At 50.6% G+C, this 18,908-nt stretch overlaps 3 protein-coding genes across 7 annotated transcripts in view; 1 reads left to right on the top strand and 2 right to left on the bottom strand.

The window, feature by feature from the left end:
• gpia (glucose-6-phosphate isomerase a) overlaps positions 1-1,518 on the bottom strand; it is a 6,977-nt gene extending 5,459 nt beyond the window's left edge. Inside the window, exons 1-2 of the mRNA XM_037978426.1 lie at positions 1,269-1,518; positions 4-94 (exon numbers count right to left, since the gene is read on the bottom strand). Of these exons, the coding sequence (XP_037834354.1) occupies positions 4-94; positions 1,269-1,387 (210 nt within the window). The 5' untranslated portion in view covers positions 1,388-1,518. The remainder of the gene's footprint in view (positions 1-3; positions 95-1,268) is intronic.
• Positions 1,519-2,236: 718 nt separating this feature from the next.
• Positions 2,237-10,837, bottom strand: lsm14aa (LSM14A mRNA processing body assembly factor a). Of its 5 annotated transcripts, none has more exons than XM_017441181.3 (11): positions 10,524-10,837; positions 8,693-8,856; positions 8,229-8,388; positions 7,653-7,763; positions 6,259-6,468; positions 5,840-5,920; positions 5,415-5,594; positions 5,168-5,330; positions 4,986-5,024; positions 4,128-4,365; positions 2,237-3,807 (listed from the first exon to the last, which is right to left on the bottom strand). In XM_017441181.3, exons 1-11 carry the CDS (start codon positions 10,642-10,644, stop codon positions 3,784-3,786), a joined length of 1,491 nt encoding a protein of 496 aa, XP_017296670.1. In that variant the 5' UTR covers positions 10,645-10,837; the 3' UTR covers positions 2,237-3,783. The 5 variants fall into 5 exon arrangements, with proteins under 5 accessions (XP_017296670.1, XP_017296671.1, XP_017296672.1 ...); XM_017441182.3 differs by having other exon boundaries at positions 5,415-5,591; XM_017441183.3 differs by lacking the exon at positions 5,840-5,920.
• Positions 10,838-11,571: 734 nt separating this feature from the next.
• LOC108251031 (transcription initiation factor TFIID subunit 4) overlaps positions 11,572-18,908 on the top strand; it is a 9,703-nt gene continuing 2,366 nt past the window's right edge. Inside the window, exons 1-14 of the mRNA XM_017441185.3 lie at positions 11,572-12,708; positions 13,705-13,865; positions 14,001-14,084; positions 15,028-15,186; positions 15,260-15,382; positions 15,461-15,550; positions 15,729-15,914; positions 15,994-16,069; positions 16,177-16,282; positions 16,573-16,742; positions 16,819-16,949; positions 17,031-17,156; positions 17,245-17,301; positions 17,609-17,722. Of these exons, the coding sequence (XP_017296674.1) occupies positions 11,655-12,708; positions 13,705-13,865; positions 14,001-14,084; positions 15,028-15,186; positions 15,260-15,382; positions 15,461-15,550; positions 15,729-15,914; positions 15,994-16,069; positions 16,177-16,282; positions 16,573-16,742; positions 16,819-16,949; positions 17,031-17,156; positions 17,245-17,301; positions 17,609-17,722 (2,637 nt within the window). The 5' untranslated portion in view covers positions 11,572-11,654. The remainder of the gene's footprint in view (positions 12,709-13,704; positions 13,866-14,000; positions 14,085-15,027; positions 15,187-15,259; positions 15,383-15,460; positions 15,551-15,728; positions 15,915-15,993; positions 16,070-16,176; positions 16,283-16,572; positions 16,743-16,818; positions 16,950-17,030; positions 17,157-17,244; positions 17,302-17,608; positions 17,723-18,908) is intronic.

The following is an 18,908-nucleotide window of genomic DNA, read 5'->3' as shown; positions in this document are numbered from 1 at the left end:
CACCATGGCGAGCAGCATCGTCATCACTTCCTGGTTGATCAGGTTCTTGGAGAAGTCCAGCAGAACATCTCCATCGTCTGTCTTCAGAGTCGTGCTGTGAACAATCAGAAAAACTTTATTTATAACAGCTTTCAGTGACAAACAGACAGAAGGAGAACAATAAAAACATCCCGAGGTAAAAAAAACAAACTATTTTAAAGAGTTACAGAACATTAAAGAACCTCTGACTGAACAGAACATTAAAGGTTAAAAACCCAGAAAGGTTCGGAAGCTTCATGAACCGAGGAGGAACCCGAACCTCGCTGCGGTTCTTCATCACCGCGCGCAGCTCAGTCACGTCTGCAGCTCCGACATCCGCCACGTGCGGCACCGAGCGGCCCATCAGAACCACCCTCGAGACGAAGGTCGAGTTTAAACCGTTTACGGATCAGATCCGGATCGAACGGTTTACACACGATCCGGAATAAAGTTCTGACAGAAAAACTGTTTTTGGAGTCTCTGTCCTCGGAACCAGATCTGACCTGGGCTCAGGTGGGTTCTGATTAGGATCTGGGCTCGGATGGGTTCTGATCAGGACCTTGGCTCGGGTGGGTTCTGATCAGGACCTTGGCTCGGGTGGGTTCTGATCAGGACCTTGGCTCGGGTGGGTTCTGATCAGGAGCATCAAATCAGAAGCTAAGGTTCGGTTCGGTTCTACAGAAACAGGAAACAGGTGGGCGACTTGAAGCCGGGTTATGATCTGGTAACGAGTTCGGACTCTGAGACCCAGTCTGAGGTTCGGACGGGATGTTCTTCAGTCCCACATAAAGATGACAAAAACATCCGAACTTTAATTAAAACGTTAAAATCTCGGCGGAGCGTCTGTCCGATAATAGATGCTGTGACATTAGCACGCAGGCTAACGTTAGCCCAGTAACGGAACCGTGACACCGGGGCCTTCGGTCCGGTTTGACCGAGTCGGGACAGAGGACAGGGCGGTTCTGAGCGGACCAGTGAGTTCAGGAGGGAAAATTACAGCTGGCAGCCGACCAGCAGAGGAAACGAGCCGAGCCGGAATGACCTTGTCTCCGACAGGGAGGCGAGGAGGAGGAGGAGGTAGATGAGGAAGAGGAGGATCAATTACAGCTCGGAAACCTCCGGGACCTAACGGGCCATCACCGTAAATCCCCGAGTCACTGTGGAGAAACAGACCTCCTGAACCAGGGCTCCCTGCATTAAAACCTCCGGGCGCTTCACGCCCACCTCCGTCTCTGCGTCTCCGGGCTCACCTGAACTTCTCGAACCGCTCCGGGTCGCTGTCAAACATGGCCCTCATGTTGAGGCTGCCGCCGTTAGCTCGGTACCACTGCTGCAGCTTCTGGAAGTTCGGGTCTGCGCTCAAAGCCATGGTGCGTGCGGTTCGACGGTGCTCGGTTCTGGAGAAGCTGGCTGCTGGCCCTGGGTGGCTGTTCTTCCGTCCGCGGCCGAAGGGAGACTGACAGACCGCAGTGGACAGCAGCAGGAAGCGCCGGCTGGGCCACTCTGAGCTGCACCAATCACAGCACACGCCTCGCTGTCTTAACCCCGCCCACGACGCGCCTAGCTCTACTGTGATTGGCCTGCTTTACAAGCCGTCCACTCACAGCCAAGCCCCTATCCGGCTCATCCAATCACAGATCAATGCTGTGTCATAGTGGAAAATCTCGGAGTTTCTGACTTTTTTTTTTAAAGCATTTTCAAAACTAAACAGGTTCACAAAAACTATTTAACTGCAGTAAACTCAAATGATATGCTGTACGTTCAGGCTATTTAAGGGATAAACTAATGATCTTTAAGGAACTATAGTTTCAAATCATTCAGATTAAAGAACAAACCTGTTTAAAGATACTTATTGCAAAATATGAATTAACCATTTATTATGGTGCAGTTTTCTAAATACAGTGATATGTATTTCTGAAATAAGGGTCCACTTTCAGTGTAAACAAAGCACTTGGAAGCTTATCTGCAGACTTAAATATGTACATCAGAATGATCAGCCTTCATCCTAAACGGACCAATTTTCAGTCACTTCGGCTCACCTGGTGCACCTAACAAGGTTTTAATTTAAGGACACGTTAACTATCAGTTTGAGTAAATTGTTGTGACTGTTTCTGACTTTATAAGTTTTAAACCTTTAATCAGAACATTAACCCTGACTTGCACTCAGACACTGTCAGAACTGAGATAAAAAGAAACAAACATTTCTGCAAATTTAGTGTTTTTATTTAATCTTTTTTTTTTTTTACAATGCATCATTTAAAAGCTCATTTTGTTTTCAGTTGAGTCCTGATTGGATCGAGGCACCGTCACTGAGCAGTTCTGCTCGATGCCTTCAGGTGGAACCGAACGGAACCGAGCGCCGCCTCCTCTGACGGAACGTCTCCTCGCTCCTGAGCGCAATTTAAAGGTGGCTCTGCAGGTCGGGTCACGTGACGCCCTTCCAGAAGAAGCTAAATGTTTAATGTTCGGGTTGAAACGAGGAAGCATCACCGAACCCAGAACCGGGTTAAGGCCCGGGATCACAGCTGCAACAATAATCTGTTATTACTAAAGTTTCCTGAACCAATCAGCTGTTTGGATGATTAAATGTTAGAACGTCTTCAGGTTCAAGCTGGAGTCTGAGCCCGGTTCTGATCCAAACAGCAGCTGCGGGGTCGAATCTCAGAATCAGAACCAACCAGCTTGAGGAACAAACACTGGAATATTGCTGATGTTGCTACGGTCCACAGGTCCTGTTTCTACACCGTTCGAGATCGGTTTGACATCACTTCCTGTCGGCCGGCGTGCAGTGCAGCGGCTCGGTGAGAACTTTGTAACAGGATGAGGAACGTTTCTATGGTGCCGGCTGACAGTCAGATGGAGTAACACCTTCAGAGTGCCTGAATTAAATCAAACCGGAAAAGAATAAAATAAAACGTGGTACGGCTCGTCTCCGTCAGAACAATCATCCTCCGCCTGTTAGAGGACACAGATTTCTGTTTATATATGAATTTATTTTATTCCTACTCAGTTTTTATTTCCACATTTTCTTTCTTTATAAGATGAATTGTTTACATTTATCTGACTTTTTGCTGTAAAGATTGAAGTTGCACACATTGAAATAAAAAAACAAAACTTTTTTGTGCAAAGCTGAGCTGTTTTAAGAGTTCCCTTTTTATTTAAATTAACTACGAGAGTGAATAAAACCTAAATATAACCTTTTCGTTGAGGATTTGCTTTAATTTAGACCTTTCTGATCCTCCGTAGCTGTCTGAAGTTAAATAGAAATCAAACTGTGGAGCTTCAGCAGCTCATTAACAAAGAAAACGGAATAAAAGTTCTGTGACGGTTCTGAACCAAGAACTAGAACCCACCACCGTTACGACGGACACCGAGTGAAGACGTGACGCCCCACCTACACCGCTAACGTGGAAAAGTGAGAATCACGAGCACAGCGAATGAAAAACGAGGAGAGACGCGGCGGGACGCGAGGAACGGAGAGCCTGCGGCGTTCCCTGCAGGACAAACCCTGATAAAGCTACGTGAGCAGAAACAAAAACCTACAGGATCACTCAGGAAACCACGAATCGCCTCGTCGCCGCCTCGGCCGCCGCCTGATGTGGAACGTTAAGCTGCATTCAACAAGTCTACTCCAGTGCTGGTGACAAATATACAACTAGTAGACAATCTTCATTATTTTAGTGGACAAAATAGAAACCAAAACTAATCCTTTTCCATGAAGGATTGAAGAAGTTCCAGCTGTGGAGCCTCTTCCTCCTGTCGGGACTACGCAGCCACTTTGTTGTCCTTCTGCAAGAAAAGAGACGGAAACAGACGGTGATTCAGAAACATCTACGCAGCTTTCACACGTTTGCAGAACATCTCTGAGGTTTACAACCAGTTCTCCAGGTTCTGATCGACAGCACGATAAAAGTGCAGGTCACATCTGGTTTCTAACATTTAAAGACGGACTGGAACGCTCTTCAGTTCTGCATTAATGAAGCCCACATGAGCTGCTGACAGTGATCTGCAGAAGACCGGTTCTGCAGGTCAAACGGACTCCTTGTTTCTGCCTCCGCTCCTCTTTGGGCTGCCTGCAGGAACAGCAGAATAAAATGAGGAAAATTTACCCTGTATGGTAAGTTTGCAAACTCCTGCCCGGCCTGGTTTCCACGGTAACCGCCCCTGAAGCCGCTGCCGCCCTGCGGGGGCCCGAAGGAACCCCGGCTGGCTGCACGACCTCGACCTCCGCGGAAGCCCGTGCCCCCGCGGTAGCGGTAACCTCCGCGGCCTCGACTCTGTCGCAGAGGAAAGCCGAAGGTCTCGGCGTTCATCCTCCTCTCCTCCGCCCAGGTCTGTCTGCGCTCCCTGCAGGAGGAAGAGGAGGCGATGAAGAACGGTTCGTTCGGATCGCTGTGACGACACGCAGCGTAATCTGACCTAATCTGGTTAAAGTCTCACTGAGCCTAATCTGTCTTAGAGAAAAGGCTTCTGGAGATCAGCTGCTCAGCTCGAACCAAAACACGTTTATTTATGACTGTTCAAGAAAGAGGCAACACATCCAGGTACGTGGCCTCTGCACAGACTCCGCCCCCTTTTAGGAGGTAAACAACTTCCTGTCTGACAGTAAACAACTTCCTGGGTGTTTGCTCAGAAAACTGAATGAAACTAATCCATGAAAAACACAGAACTGAACTGTTAAAGCTAAAACCTAAAATAAAAAAAAAAACTTTCTTATTCCCTTTAGCTTCACAATAAGACTACAGCACTGCTTTGAAGCCTTTAGCTGCAGAAATATAACATTATTATTTTCTTAGCTGTTTTTTTTTCTTCATTATTTTGACTGTTGGTCATCAGTGGAAACTAATTAAATTAATATTATACAGCATGCTAATTAAATTCCCTCAAACTGAGTAAATCAGGAGCTGCTGAAGTGTTTAAAGTCACAACAGTAGCAGATTTGGTCACATGACCTCAGAGACGCTCACCGTGGGAAACCTGAGCCTCCAGACTTCTCGTTCGCTTTCCTGAAAGACAGAAAACACAAAGAGACGATGAGGATTTACACTCAGCTTCTTCATCATCCTGAGAACCAGCAGGATCCCTCAGATCCAGATCTGAGCTCCAGTCAGAGGAAGAACCGCTCCGTTAACCTCAGGTCCAGACGTACCTCGTATCGTCACAGGAGATGTTGTCGAAGAAGGATTTGGACTTGTCGTAGTAACAGTTGGGTCCGAGCGGGTCGCACTCGTCAGCGTTGCCCTCGCTGTTCTGAGTTTCTGCTGCGGATTCACCTCGGTCCTCGCCGTTCAGCACCTTGTCCGACTTCTCATCTACGAGATGACAGAGACACGTCTGAGTGGTTCTGCTGAGGTTCTGCCCTTCAGGGTCGGGTCGGGTCAGGTCTGTTCACCAACCTTTCAGCTTCAGCTTGTTCTGAAACTCCTGGTCGATCTCCTTGTTGAACTGGGCGTTGGCGCTTTCGAAGTCAAAGTCTTTGTCAAACTTCATGGGTCCGTCTCGGCGCAGGTTAAAGCGCCCCCTGCCGCGGTGCCCGCCCCCCCGGCCGCGGCGGTTAGCCGCTCCGATGGTACCTGCTGGGAACAAACGGCAGAGTCAGCTGCTGCGATCGGCGGGTTTTAAACGAGAAACAGAACGCAGACACATGATGATGGAGAGCTCTCAGAGAAGCAGGAAGCTGGCGCGCCGCGGCCTCAGGTGTTAGTGAGACACAGGTGGAGAAGATGCAGTAAGTCAGAGCAGCAGCTCCACCAGCTGCCGCAGCCGTCTGACAGGACAATGAGAGCATGCAGGATGGATTCGGAGACGATCGGACTTTAACCTGTCGGACGTTTAACGGGATCCCTGCCTTCGCCTCGCGGCTGCTCTGCTTCAGCTCTGTGAGCGTTCTGGCCGTCTGTTTCTGGAACAGCAGAGAGTTTCCACAGCGAGCATCAGAGATGGTGAAGACGGCAGCCAGCGGCGTCTCCGGCTGCCAGCGAAGGCTCGGAGGTTTCACTCTGAGCTCTGCAGAGGTTCTTGTTAACGCCGAGCCGCATGTCTGAGCGCCGAACTGAATCCTTCATTTAAAGCTAATCACAGCCATAAAAACTGCCCAGAATCAGCCTGTTTCATGTCTAAAGTGGATTCCAGCCGATCAGATCACAAATATGGGAACAAAGAGGGAAACTTTATAACGTCTGCGGCCAGTTTTTAAAACTAAATGTCTAAAAATGCAGCTGAACGTCTCGCTGTCCTCACCTCTCCTCGTGTCCCCTCCGTCCTGGTGCTGAGTCTTCTGGCTGCTCTGACCGGCCGCTGGGGCGGCCGTGCGGCTGTGGGCGGGGCTTCTGCGTCCCAGTCCAGGGGCCGGCGCCGTGGTGGAGGACCCCGGGGCCGACGGGCCGGTTTGGATCGCCTGGTCCAAAGTGGGACTCTTCCTCAGAGTATCCAGGTTGGGGCTGTTGCAGCCTGGAGGAAAACCAGAACCGAGAACGGGTTAGAGGCTCAGACGGATCCCAACAGAACCAACCATTCATACAGACTAACAGCAGCTGGACCAGAACCTCAGACATCATGCTGCATTTAGGTTCTGCTGGGAATTTACAGTTCTGGTCACCGAGTCCACCGAGTCATCACTTCTGACCCGAGTCCAAACTTTAGTTAGAACTGGCAGTCTGCAGGTATCAGGTTCCAGCCCAGAACCAGCTGGTTCTATTAATGTTTGATGAGCCCAAACTGCAGGACGCTGTGTCCAACGGGACACACGGGTCAGAGGACAGAACCCATCCAACGGGACACACAGGTCAGAGGACAGAACCCATCCAACAGGACACACAGGTCAGAGGACAGAACCCATCCAACGGGACACACAAGTCAGAGGACAGCAAACAGGTAGAAACTCGGGTTTCTATTTCCATGAACCTGAGTTGTGTTTCTAATGTCAACACCATCAGGCAGCAGAAAGACACGGGACAGGAAGAGGACCACCTGAGGACAGGTGAAGCGTCCTGAAGCTCTAATAACTGATGCAGACTGACTGACATCTGGTGGCCAAAGAAGTTTCTGTCCCACGTCAGCAATAAAGTTCAGAAAAGACTAATCTGCTGATATTAGTAATTAATGATGACATCATCATCCCATAATAACATGAATTATTCTCCTATTGGCAGAAAACATCAGATTCTCCACCAGAAAAACAACTAAGTTCTTTGTTAAAAGCAGTGAAACACAAACAACCAAAGAAGAAGTATAAATGACAGAACATGAAGGGTAAAATGTTTGTTCAGGTTCATTCAGAAAGTTTCATTTAAACTCTGAGCCGAAGACCCAAAGAAGCTCGAAGTGAAGCAGAATCACTGAGTGACAGGAAGACAGAAAGACAAAGACCACCTGAGGACAGGAAGAACATCTGAGGACAGAAAACCATCCAAGGACAGGAAGAAGACCACCTGTGGACAGGAAGAAGACCACCTGATGACAGGAAGAAGACCACCTGTGGACAGGAAGAAGACCACCTGTGGACAGGAAACCCCCACTAAAGAACAGGAAGAAGACCACCAGAAACCAGGAAGAGCAGCTGAGGACAGCAAGACGCTTCAGAGACAGCTTCCACCTGCTGTGAACATAGATCTGAGAGTCCAGCAGCTTTTTACCTTCAGTCCCCAGAGACCGCGGGTCAGAGGGGAGAACAGAACCAATGAAACTGTTCTGAGACTGGCTGGCGGCGGCGTTCGGGTCGCTCATAAACGGGACCATGAACCGTCCTGTATGGAAGAACAGCACAGGGTTGAGGCCAACGTCTGATGGAGAGACGGAGCTCTCAGAACCCTGGGGCTGTGCTGGTACTAGAACACCACCCACAGTGAAGACAGAACCAGATCAGAACCGAGTCACTGCTGAGACCTTCTGAACTGACAAAATCGACCCAAACCTGCTGCAAACAGTCTGTTTCTCCCATCAGGAGACGTTTTACTGAAACTAATAAACTTTTTTCCTGTTTTACTGTAAAAAGTCTCATAGTTCTGCAGTAAATCTGACTTTCATGCAGTTGGTGATTCTGCAGCATGAGCACAGCCCCAGAACCGGGCCGAACACAGAACATGTCGAGGAGACGGCAAAGGTCTCGCACTGATGCCGCGACTCGGCGCCTCCTCGCTTCCTGTGGCATGATGTACGTGGTACAGGGCCACGCCGTCAGAACCACATCCTCCTGAGTCCCACCCACTCACCAACACTGACGGAGCCAAACTGGGGCGAGACCAGCGGGGCGGCGCTGAACTGGTTGTAGGCCGGAACCGGAGGTCTGCTGAAGAGGCCGTAGGAGGTGGCGGACTGAAACGGCGTCGGAGCCGAGGCGCCGGCAGACGACGAGCTGGAGCTGATGGACGACTGTAAGACAGAAGGTCGGGAGAAACAAGATGAGATCTAGAGCTGCAGCTGGGTCAGAACCGGTTTGCTAGAACCCAAAGCAGCTAAAGGGCCGCCAAACCAAACATCACAGAACCGTCCAGACTGAATGTTTGGATTAAAACAAAAACAGGATAAAAGTGTGAATGCTGAGTCAGCATCCACATAACTTCTGTGAAACCAACAAAATGGACCCGTCTACAAACCGTAACGTCAGATCAGATTGTCGGAGGGACTCTGAGGACGTGAACAGACACAGTGGGAGGGGCTTTGGGGTTGGGCGTACCTGGACGATGGCGGGGTCCTGGGGCAGGGAGGAGGTGGGTTTGGGCGGCTCACACACCGTCAGGTCCTTGATGTCGCTGCCCCTGAAGATGATGTACTCAAAGGTGTCGTCTCGAGGCGGGATGGGCCGGTCCGTCGGGCGGTCCTCGGTGCCGAAGGAGCGGACTGAAGAAGAGGAACCAGAAAAAAAACTTTTTAATTTAACGGTAAAATCTGCTGACGGAGGTTTGAGTCAGCATTCATGCTGTCGCTCCTGGGTTTAAAGTTTTTTCTGCTCGTTTCGTGGACTCAAACACTTCAGCTAATTTAAAATGTTCGGCTCATTCCGGAGATGGCTGCTGTGACTTTTGGTTTTTCTAACTTTTATACGATTTCTTCTTTGAAACCTGATTCAGCAAACTGGCTGTTTTTGTCTTCTTGTGCTACATTTAGGTTTTAGCTACCGTTCTTCCACTTTCAGCTTTGATCATTTAAGGTCTTAGCTATTAGTTTGGTATTAAAGCTTTCGGCTACTGTTTGGCTAATTTTAGGTCATTCACAATCACACTGAATTTCCACAGTAAAAGTAAATTATTCTATGTAACCCAGAGTTTGGAGCCAGCACCAACCTACTGTCGACGGGTCTGAACCGTTAGCTCGCTACGCTACATTCAGCTGTCAGAGTCTTTGTTCCATTATCCGGGTCCAACAGAACCCTTCGGTCCTGTTGAATCAGAAACGATTTCACCTGAAACTCTGAACTGTTCAACATCTGTTACCGTGGCGATCCTACAGGTTAAAACTCTGACTTCAGGATCAACTAATCTGGATTCATTCTTACACCTGCTAACCAGAACACCTGTCAGAGCTGTCCACCTGCAACCAAACCTAACCGGAAGTATGAAAATCCCAGATGTGAGCAGGACCTGAGAGATTCGGATGGTTTTCACAACTGGACCGAGTTTTCTCAGGTTCTAAAAAAAACATCCAAAGTGAAACCTGAGAGAGTTTCTAACAGGCTGAAACAGCCAGCTGGCTGACAGCACACCTGGGAGAGATAACCAGGTCAGAGCGCGGGGCGGTGACGTCACGGGTCCAGGTTGACGGACAGCTCGGTGAAAGGCTGGACGCGTCATCACTGACCGCTAACCCCGGCTAGCTGGCTGCCTCAGAACCTCGGAACCAGAGTCTGCTTCTCGACCTTCCCCCTCCCAGACAGACAGGACCCTCGGCCCGGCTGGACGGAACCGCTGTCCCCGCAGGCAGAGCCCGAACCCCGGCTGGACCGTTAGCTCCACAGCTAGCCACCTGATGCTGCGCTGCCAGCGGATGTTAGCCGAGGCTAACAGGCTAGCACAACACTGAAGTTTGCTTCTGATTCAAATGTAAAGGGCCATTTTAAGGTTTATTCCAGACTGCTTTAACCCAGATCCAGATGGGGAAAAAACAGGACATTTACACTAAACACACGATCCTACAGACAGTAAAGATAAAATAAACATGTGGTCACAATCTGAGCTTTTAAAGCTAATTAATATTCATTTAGATGTGCTTCAACATTATAATCTGTCATGTCAAAAGGCAATTTAAAAGCTCATTGAAACTGTAGAACAGTGCAGCTTATATCTGAGCTGTTCAATTTTGTAGTTTCCATGTGAATTGGGTGTAAAGTGGTCTGGAAGAGATAACACGGTGAAACAGCCCTTTTCTGTCGGATCACAGGCCAACTTCAGCGCCCCCTGGTTGTTCGCCTCTGCCCGGGGCAGCTCAGCCGCCCGGCGCGGTCTCATTTCTTAAAATTACCCTTAAACACGAACACAGCGAGCCGTGACCCCCCCGCTCCGAGCTCTCACCTTTAGCCAGAGCCACCGTGGAGTTCTCGGTATCGATCGTGTACAGGATCCCTTCATAGCGAATCTCGGCCTTAGAAATCAAACTGATTTTGCTGCCGAGGTAAGGCGTCCCGCCGCTCATGGTGTCTCTCTCCGCGGCTCGGCGCTCGGAACAGAAAACGAAACGGCCGGTTCCTCCGAGCCGTGCGGTCAACAGAACCGAATCTTCAGCGACCGTCCCACTTTGTTTCCGTCTGTTTCCTTCTTTCGACGCTCCGCAGCTACAACATGGCCGCCTCCTCCTCCATCCAATGTTTCTGTGCGCGGGGGCTAACGAGACTTTGAACTATCGCGTGATTTCACTGCGTCACGGAGTCTAGATCTACACTTGATAGAAATGAAAACTGGAAAAAACTTTATTCCTAAAACAAAAAAGTTAAAACATTATCTCAGTTTATTCTAAATTATATTATCTGTCGCTTTGAAAATCAAGAAGATGCTAATATAATTGATCATATTTGCTGTTGTTTTTATTTACTGTTGTAAAACTGCATTTCTTTCTTCAGGGTCAAATGATAAATAGGCTATATATTCCTGAAATCTCATTCTTTCGTGTTAGTTTTTCTTTTTCCATCCAGTAACTTTAAAAATAACCATTTTCTTTCACCTGTTCATGATATTAATATGTAAAATAAAACGATGACTGTAAAATGGTTTCCAATAATCGATTTCAACCGAATCTTAGTTCAGTCGAAACATAAAGAAAATGCACTTTCAAGTTTAAAATTTGAAATTTATTGACTGATATTACACCCATTTATCTTATGAATAAAATGTGCAAAAGTAAAAGAATAAATCGTGACATAAATAGAAACAATTTTATTCTAACCCTAATGAGGACAAAGTCAAAGTGAAAATAGTTCCACCACTAAAGAAACTGCCTAAAACTAATATAAAATGTGATATAAAAAATAAACAAACTACAACAGTGTGGGAAGATTAGTGGAGGAAACAGGATGTACAAAGGATAAATAGTGTTTTTAAAACAGGTCCAAAATCTTTTTCTTCTAGATCTATGCTCCAAATCAAGCCGGATCCTCCGCGCATGCGTACATTCTAAAAAGCGATTTGCACAACGGTGTAACAGTAAAGATGGCGGGAGCCTCCGACCCGCTGGAGGACGTGCTCTCCGACGAGGTGGACCAGAAGGCGGTCAGCGACCTGGTCGGCTCTTTGGAGTCCCAGCTGGGCGACAGAAAGACTCCCGAGGCTTCTTATTACGACGGGAAGCGGGACCCAGCAGCGGCCGCTGCCGGACACTTCTCAGGGAAAGTGGGAGATCAAGTGGGGTCTGCGGAGCCGCCGCCGCAACAAGGGCATCCGAAAGCGGGGTCGACCCGGGAGCCCGGCGCTAACGACCCGCCGTCCGCCCAAACTCTCCCCTCCTCGAATTCTTCCGGGGTCGCCGGGACCCTAAGAACCGCCGGAACCAGCCTGCAGACGGCGGGAGCGCCTACTCCGAGCGCTTCGCCCGGACCGGGACCCGCAACTTTGAGCACTCAGCCCGTCGCTAGCTTCCACCGGGCTGCCGTCCTGGGTCCGAGCGCGGCTCCCAACTCCGCGGAGGCGATCCGGACGTCCTCTCCGGGATTACAGGGCTTAAACGGCAGCACCGGAGCCGCAGCAGGTGTCCCTCCACCCGGCGGGGTCAGCTCCGTCATCAGCGCCGGGTCCATGGCTGCCGCGCCCGGCTCGCCCGCCGTGGCCCTGCAGGGTCTCCCCGGCCCGGTGAGCAGCGCCGCCCAGAACGGGCTGGAGCCCAAAGCTGCCCCCTCCCCATCCGCCTCAGCCTCTCAAGTCCTGAACCACAGCAACCCTCTGATGCACACCAAGATGCTGGTGACCAGCCAGCCCCCCACCGGGACCTCCGTCATCCTGACCAGCACCCCCCATCCGCCTGCAGCCCAGTCCCCCATCATTCAGACCCAGACCGGGACCGGCACGGCGGGAGCCAAGCCCATCATCAACGGGGTGGCCGTGGTCAGACCTCCTGGTCCTCCTGTCAGCGGCCCCACGTCCATCCAGCAGCAGAGACCCGGGCTGGTGGCCGGTACCGCCCGAGCGGCCACCCCCCAGCCCGGGCTGACGGTCCGGCCCCAGCAGCAGACCACCATCCAGCTGCCCCCCGGCTTCACCATTCCTGCAGGTGAGCAGACACACCTGTGGTGTCTGGAAGGGGTCACCTGAGTGTCTCTGTTAATTTATTTAAGGTTTATTTCCTGTCAGACAGACAGTTTCAGGTTTTATCATTCCTGTTTTCGGTCACAGCACATTCCAGGAAAATTAGTTTCAGGAAAGTTTTCCCACCTTCCCGTTCCTTCTCCCAGAACATCCTGACGAGGAGGACTCCAAGTGATGAGGAGTTTCAGGTGTTATGTGGTTGGGGACAGGTCCGGTCTGCAGGCGGGCCGGTCCAGAACCCGTCCCGTCTTCATTCTCTGAGCAGAACGCAGTTTTACTTCGTCTTGGTGAAAAAAGCTCTGTTTTCCCTGAAAAAGAAGAGGTCTTTGAAGGCAGCAGATGTTGCTGTCAGAACCCTGATCCAAACCCAGAACCATCACAGAACCGGGCTCTTGGACATAATGTGTTTTCTTGTACAGCCAGGCAGCCCCAGAGCATAGTTCTGCCACCACCATGCTTAACGCTGGGATTGATTTATTCTCATTTTTGTGACAAAGTTCTGTCTTGTGCGTCCGTTAAACGTTCCTTCAGAAAGGTTCTTTTTCGTTCACGTGGTTTGGAGCTGGAGCTGCTTTGCCAAGAATCCTGATCCAAACCCAGAACCATCACAGAACCGGGCTTTTGGACTTGTTGCTCCTTTCTCTCTTTGGTTCATTTCTTCCAGCAGAGATCTGATCTCCTGGTCCAGGGTTCCACTGAGTGATGGTTCCTCCTCTGGACGTTTGTGAATCTAACTGAACTTTAGAATCCGATGAAGGTTTTTCCAGAGTAACTTTCAGGAACTAACTGATTTTTTTCACGTCAAACTGGAGATCCTCTGAACATCTCAGAGACTCGGGTCCACATGAAGACACGAGCTGACCAGAGATGGTTTTGTTTTTAGATTTAAGTAGCAGTGAAACGTCGAGTTTAACCGTCTGTCGCTGAACTTCATCACAGTCGCTCCTCTTCCCTCCTGCAGGCATGGTTCTGGTTCGGACCGAGACCAATCAGCTGGTCATGGTCTCTCAGCAGGTTCTGGCTCAGGCTCAGGCCAAGATCCAGCAGGGCCAAACGGTGGTCACCCAGAGACCTGTAGCGCCGATGGCCACGACCACCATCCGGGTCAGCACCGCCACCACCGTGAGTCACTTCGGTTTTTACTGAGTTCGACTTTGGATTCAAATACATTTAGATTTTTTATTTCCTGTAAATGAATCAGTTTAGATTCATCTGAGCTGAAGTTTGATAAATAATCTGTAACTTCTCTGTCCTCAGGCGCCTTCAGCCCCCCCGATCGTCCGCCTGGCCTCGCCCACACCCACCAGGATCGTTCAGTCTCCCTCCACCACCTCTGTACAGGTGAGGTTTACACCTGAAGCTGCAGGTCCTCGGGTTTCAGCTGATTTCATGTCTGTGAAAAGAGCTTCACAAATAAACTTTACTTACTTAGATCTTTAACTTTGCTCAGTGTGTACAATCCTTTGAGCAAAAAGTCTATAAAACTAGAATAATTTACTAATCCCATAAACTCATACTTATTCACAGTGGAACGTAGTTAGTATATCAGATGTTGAAAATAAGAAACAGTAACTTTTCTGTGGGGGGAGAAGGTCATTTTGAGTTTGATGGCAGCAACACATCTGTCAGAAACATCTGGAGGAGCATTTAGAGACTGATGAGGTTAATTCTCAGCAGGTCAGTGAGAGGAGTGGGGGTAAAAAGAGGATTTAGAGGCTGAAGATGGGCAGAGGTTCTCCAGGCTGACAGGAACTGTCTGAAAACAGAGGGACACTTTCAGAATAAAGTTCTTGAATGGAAATGCAAAGAAGAAGCCAGATGTGAACAGATGTGTCTCCTCTGGACCAAAGAGGAGAACTGTTCTGAGGTCAGTCTGCCTCTCTGATGGTATGGGGGTGCATTAGTGCCTCCCATCCAGGACTGTTGAACAGACAGAATGGGACGACCTCAGGTCCAGATGTTCTGCTGCACAGAGGGAAACATCTGGAACATCTGGAAACAGACAAGTTGCTGCCATAGATTCAAAATGATCTGATTTTGTTCTAAAAAAAAAAAAATTAAAACCCAAAGTTGTAGTTCCCACTGAGGGACAGCTGGTCTACAGAAACCGGTCTGGTTCTGGTTCTGCTCGTTCTCCCTCAGCGTGAACCTCCACACCACCAGTCAGAACCAGGTTTGAAAGGTTCTAAAGACTTTCCCAAGTGAATGAAGAGAGTTCTGAAGTTCTGTAGTCTTCAGAACCACCTCTGAGCCGATGGCGGTTCTGACGTTTGTTTCTCTGAAGGCGCTGACGGTACCGGCTGCTGCCGGAACCGTGTCCGTCAAGATGGCCGCCCCGCTGAAAACCTCCACCGTGATAACGGCGGGAGGAAACACCAAACCCGCCGCCGCCACGCCCCCTCCCACAACTACGCCCGTCACCAGGGTCACCGTGGTGTCGCAGGTCGGCTCTCGTCGGTTCCGAAAGGTTCTGAACGCCTCGGCGGGTTTTTCACACGCCTCTTTGTGTCCGACAGGAGATGCAGGAGAACGTGAAGAAATGTAAGAACTTTCTCGCCACGCTCATCAAGCTGGCGTCCCACAACTCGCCGTCTCCAGAGACGTCCAAGAATGTGAAGGCCCTGGTCCAGGACCTGCTTGTAAGAGACCCAGTTCAGCCGGTTTTCACGTCGCCTCCATGATGTCCCGTTTGAATGTTTGTGTGTTTTTGTGTTCAGGATGCAAAGATTGAGCCGGAGGAGTTCACGTCTCGGCTGCAGGCTGAGCTGAAGTCCTCCCCACAGCCCTACCTCATCCCCTTCCTCAAGGTGCCACTTTAACCCGTTTATAGGTTGTCGTATGCCATTTATATACTGTTAGAGTTTAAATAATTGAGTTTTTGATATCATTATCTTGTATTCTGTTCTGTATTCTGAGGAGAAATAATAAGAATAAATGAAACTCTGGTTTTGTAACTCCTCTCTCCTTCCTCCTGCATCTCCTCAGAAAAGCCTCCCTGCTCTCCGTCAGACTCTCCTCAACAGCCAGCAGTCTCTGATGACCGCGCCGCCGAGCACCTCGGCTCAGCCTCCAGCCGCCCCCGGCTCCGTCACCACCTCCGCCGTCAGGCCGCAGCTGCCCGCCGGCGCCACCATCCGCCTGAACCCGCCCATCGCTAACACAACAGCTGTGGTACGATCAGCAGTCTCACCTGGATTAATACGTTTCACAGTTGGAGATAACCATGATGATGATGATGTCTGATCCCCAGGCTGTGTGCAGACCAGGAGTCCAGTCCGTTCAGACTCACTCACCTGTTGTCATCAGCCAGACGCTCAGACATCCAGGTGAGTCTCAGCGTTCTCCAACAGGTGCAGCGTTGATCTTCTCTGTAAACCCGGAGGTTTGCTCAAACGTCCAGATCTTCTGTCGTAATCAGCTGTTTCCTCTTCAGCTACACTCATCCGAGGACCAGCAACCATAGCCGGGAAAACTCCGCTCCTCCTGGCAGCTCAAGCCAATCAGAAGAAACTGAGTGACCCGGGGGGCGGGACCTTCAGGTGAGCTCCACGTCCAATCAGAGTGGATTCCTTCAGAAATTCAGATCATGTTTAACACTGAACGAGAAGATCTTACACCAGCCAGCAGAGGGCAGCAGCTGCCCACAACCACAGGAGAGAACTGGTCTCAGGTCAGCTGGTCTCAGGTCAGCTGTAGGACTGAGCTGGTCTCAGGTCAGCTGGTCTCAGGTCAGCCGTAGGACTGAGCTGGTCTCAGGTCAGCTGTTTTATTGCCCTAAAGTCCACATCAGTCTGAGTGAACACTGACTCTTCTTCCTCGCCTTCAACAGAGACGATGATGACATCAACGACGTGGCGTCGATGGCCGGCGTCAACCTCAGCGAGGAGAACGCTCGTATCCTAGCAACCAGCTCGGAGCTCGTCGGCACCAAGATCCGGTCCTGCAAAGACGAGTCCTTCCTGCCCACCGTCCTCCTGCACCGCCGCATCCTGGACACGGGTCAGTCTGCAGTCTGATCTGTGATCAGCGGGTCTCTGACCAATCAAACTCATCCTGTCCCGTTCCTCGCCCTCAGCCAAGAAGCTGGGCGTGTCTGAGGTTCCGCTGGACGTGGTGAACCTTGTCTCGCACGCCACCGAGTCCAGGCTGCGCTCGCTGCTGGAGAAGGTCTCCATCATCGCTCAGCACCGCTCTGACGGCGGCAAGGCGAGAACGCACGCAGAACACCAGCTGCTTCATTTCGCCCGTTTCATCCGTCAGTAACTGTTCCCTCGTCTTCCTCAGCAGGATGAAGAGCATTACGAGCAGTCGTCAGACGTCCGCTCCCAGCTCAGGTTCTTTGAGCAGCTCGAGCGAATCGAGAAGCAGAGGAAAGACGAGCAGGAGCGGGAGATTCTGCTGAAGGCCGCCAAGGTACCAAACACCTGTACACTCCCGTCGCCGTGGTTACACACCAGCTGACCTTCAGTCCCACCTGAAACCTGAACTGCTTCTCTTCCAGAGCCGGGCCCGGCAGGAAGATCCAGAACAGATTCGCCTCAAGCAGAAGGCCAAGGAGGTATGGCTGAGTTTGACACAAACCACTGACCTTTGACCTTTGAGTGTATTCTGCAGCTTTCAGTTTGTTTCTTCAAAGAAACAACATGTGGGGATTAAAGCTCCCAGGTTAGCAAGATTAAAATCAACAGTCTGTAAGCTCCGCCCCCAGCATGGCTGTGAGCATGCTCAGTCATGTTTGCACCAACCTGAGGATCCTGATCGCGCTGATGCAACAGGAAGCTGAACGCCGCTGCAGCTCTAAGTGTTTCTGACCACCGTGGTGTCCTGTCCTCACCGGCGTCTCTCTTCTTTGTCTCCTCCCACAGAGGCAGCAGCAGGAACAGGCTGAGATTCGACAGCGGGACGCAAACCTCACAGCTCTTGCCGCAATCGGGCCACGCAGGAAACGCAAGATGGACTCAGGCGGCGGCGGCGGCGAGGTACGACGTCACGCTGTAGCTCAGGCCAGGTGTCCCCGCCTTCTGGAAGCTGAAGCCAGCAGGACCCAGTTTATGGAAGCCGCCATCTTGTAGTCTTTGGACCAGAGTCTGTGCATTTAAGCCCCGCCCACTCCCCACACACAATCAGTGTCACATGACCTTTCTTTAAAACGTAGATAAGAACTACAGCTCAAACAGGAAGTTAGAGTCTTCCTCCATCTAACCCTGTCCTCTCTGTCCTCTGTCCTCCATGTCCTCTCTAACTGCATCCATATCTGTCCTCTTTGTCTCTAACATCCTTCTGTCCCTCCTCTGGACATGTCCAAACCGTCTCAGTCTTTGTCTCCCAGTCCTTCAACCTATGCTGGACCTCTGATGTCCTCAGTCCTCATCCTGTCCATCCTCGTCCCTCCCAAGAAGAACCTCAACATCTTCAGCTCTGACACTTCCTGTTCTGTCTCCAAACAAACATGGCTGCTCTCACCACTTTCCTTTGACCTTTGACCTTTGCTGCCACCCTTTTGTCACAGATCCCTCCTGAAACTTTTCTCCTGCCTGGACTCTTCTTTACCTCTACCTGAGCTTGAATTCCTGATGAATCACAAAGTATATTAAGGTTGTTTTATTGCATGGTGGCGTGGAGGGGGTGGGGCTTAATATTTGTCCCAGAACCAGCCTGCGGCAAAGCTGGTCCCGTTCTAGGTTGACCTCCTGGGTTCTGGTCAGGGATCATGTGATTTAGGGAGGGTAGGCTCCACCCACTGCTGCTGTGGGCAGAGCCTGAACTCAGATTGTGGGTAATGACCTTCATCCCTCCTCCTCCTCCTCCTCCTCCTCCAGTGTGAACAGATTTGAGAGAAGAAGGTCAGAGTTGGCCTGGGGGTGGAGTTGGAGGCAGAATGAGCTCCAGGCTCTGAGGGTGGGGGTGGGGGGCATGTCCTGAGGATGAGCGCCTGGCGATACGTCGCCCCCTCCGCCTGACGAGGGGGTGGGGGTGGGCACCAGCAGACCTCAGACAGCTTTCCTGTCGCTGTGAACAGATCAGTCAAAACAAGAAACACCAAAAATGAGCCAGAGCTGCTGCAACACGTCCCCGGGTTCTACAGTCCCTGGGTTCTCTAGCCCCCGGGTTCTACAGTCCCTGGGTTCTCTAGCCCCCGGGTTCTACAGTCCCTGGGTTCTCTAG

The sequence above is a fragment of the Kryptolebias marmoratus genome, linkage group LG11, assembly GCF_001649575.2.
Source record: "Kryptolebias marmoratus isolate JLee-2015 linkage group LG11, ASM164957v2, whole genome shotgun sequence".
Classification (NCBI taxonomy): Eukaryota; Metazoa; Chordata; class Actinopteri; order Cyprinodontiformes; family Rivulidae; genus Kryptolebias; species Kryptolebias marmoratus.
Note: the sequence above shows the minus strand (reverse complement) of the source record. Positions and strands in the feature narration are given on the sequence as shown.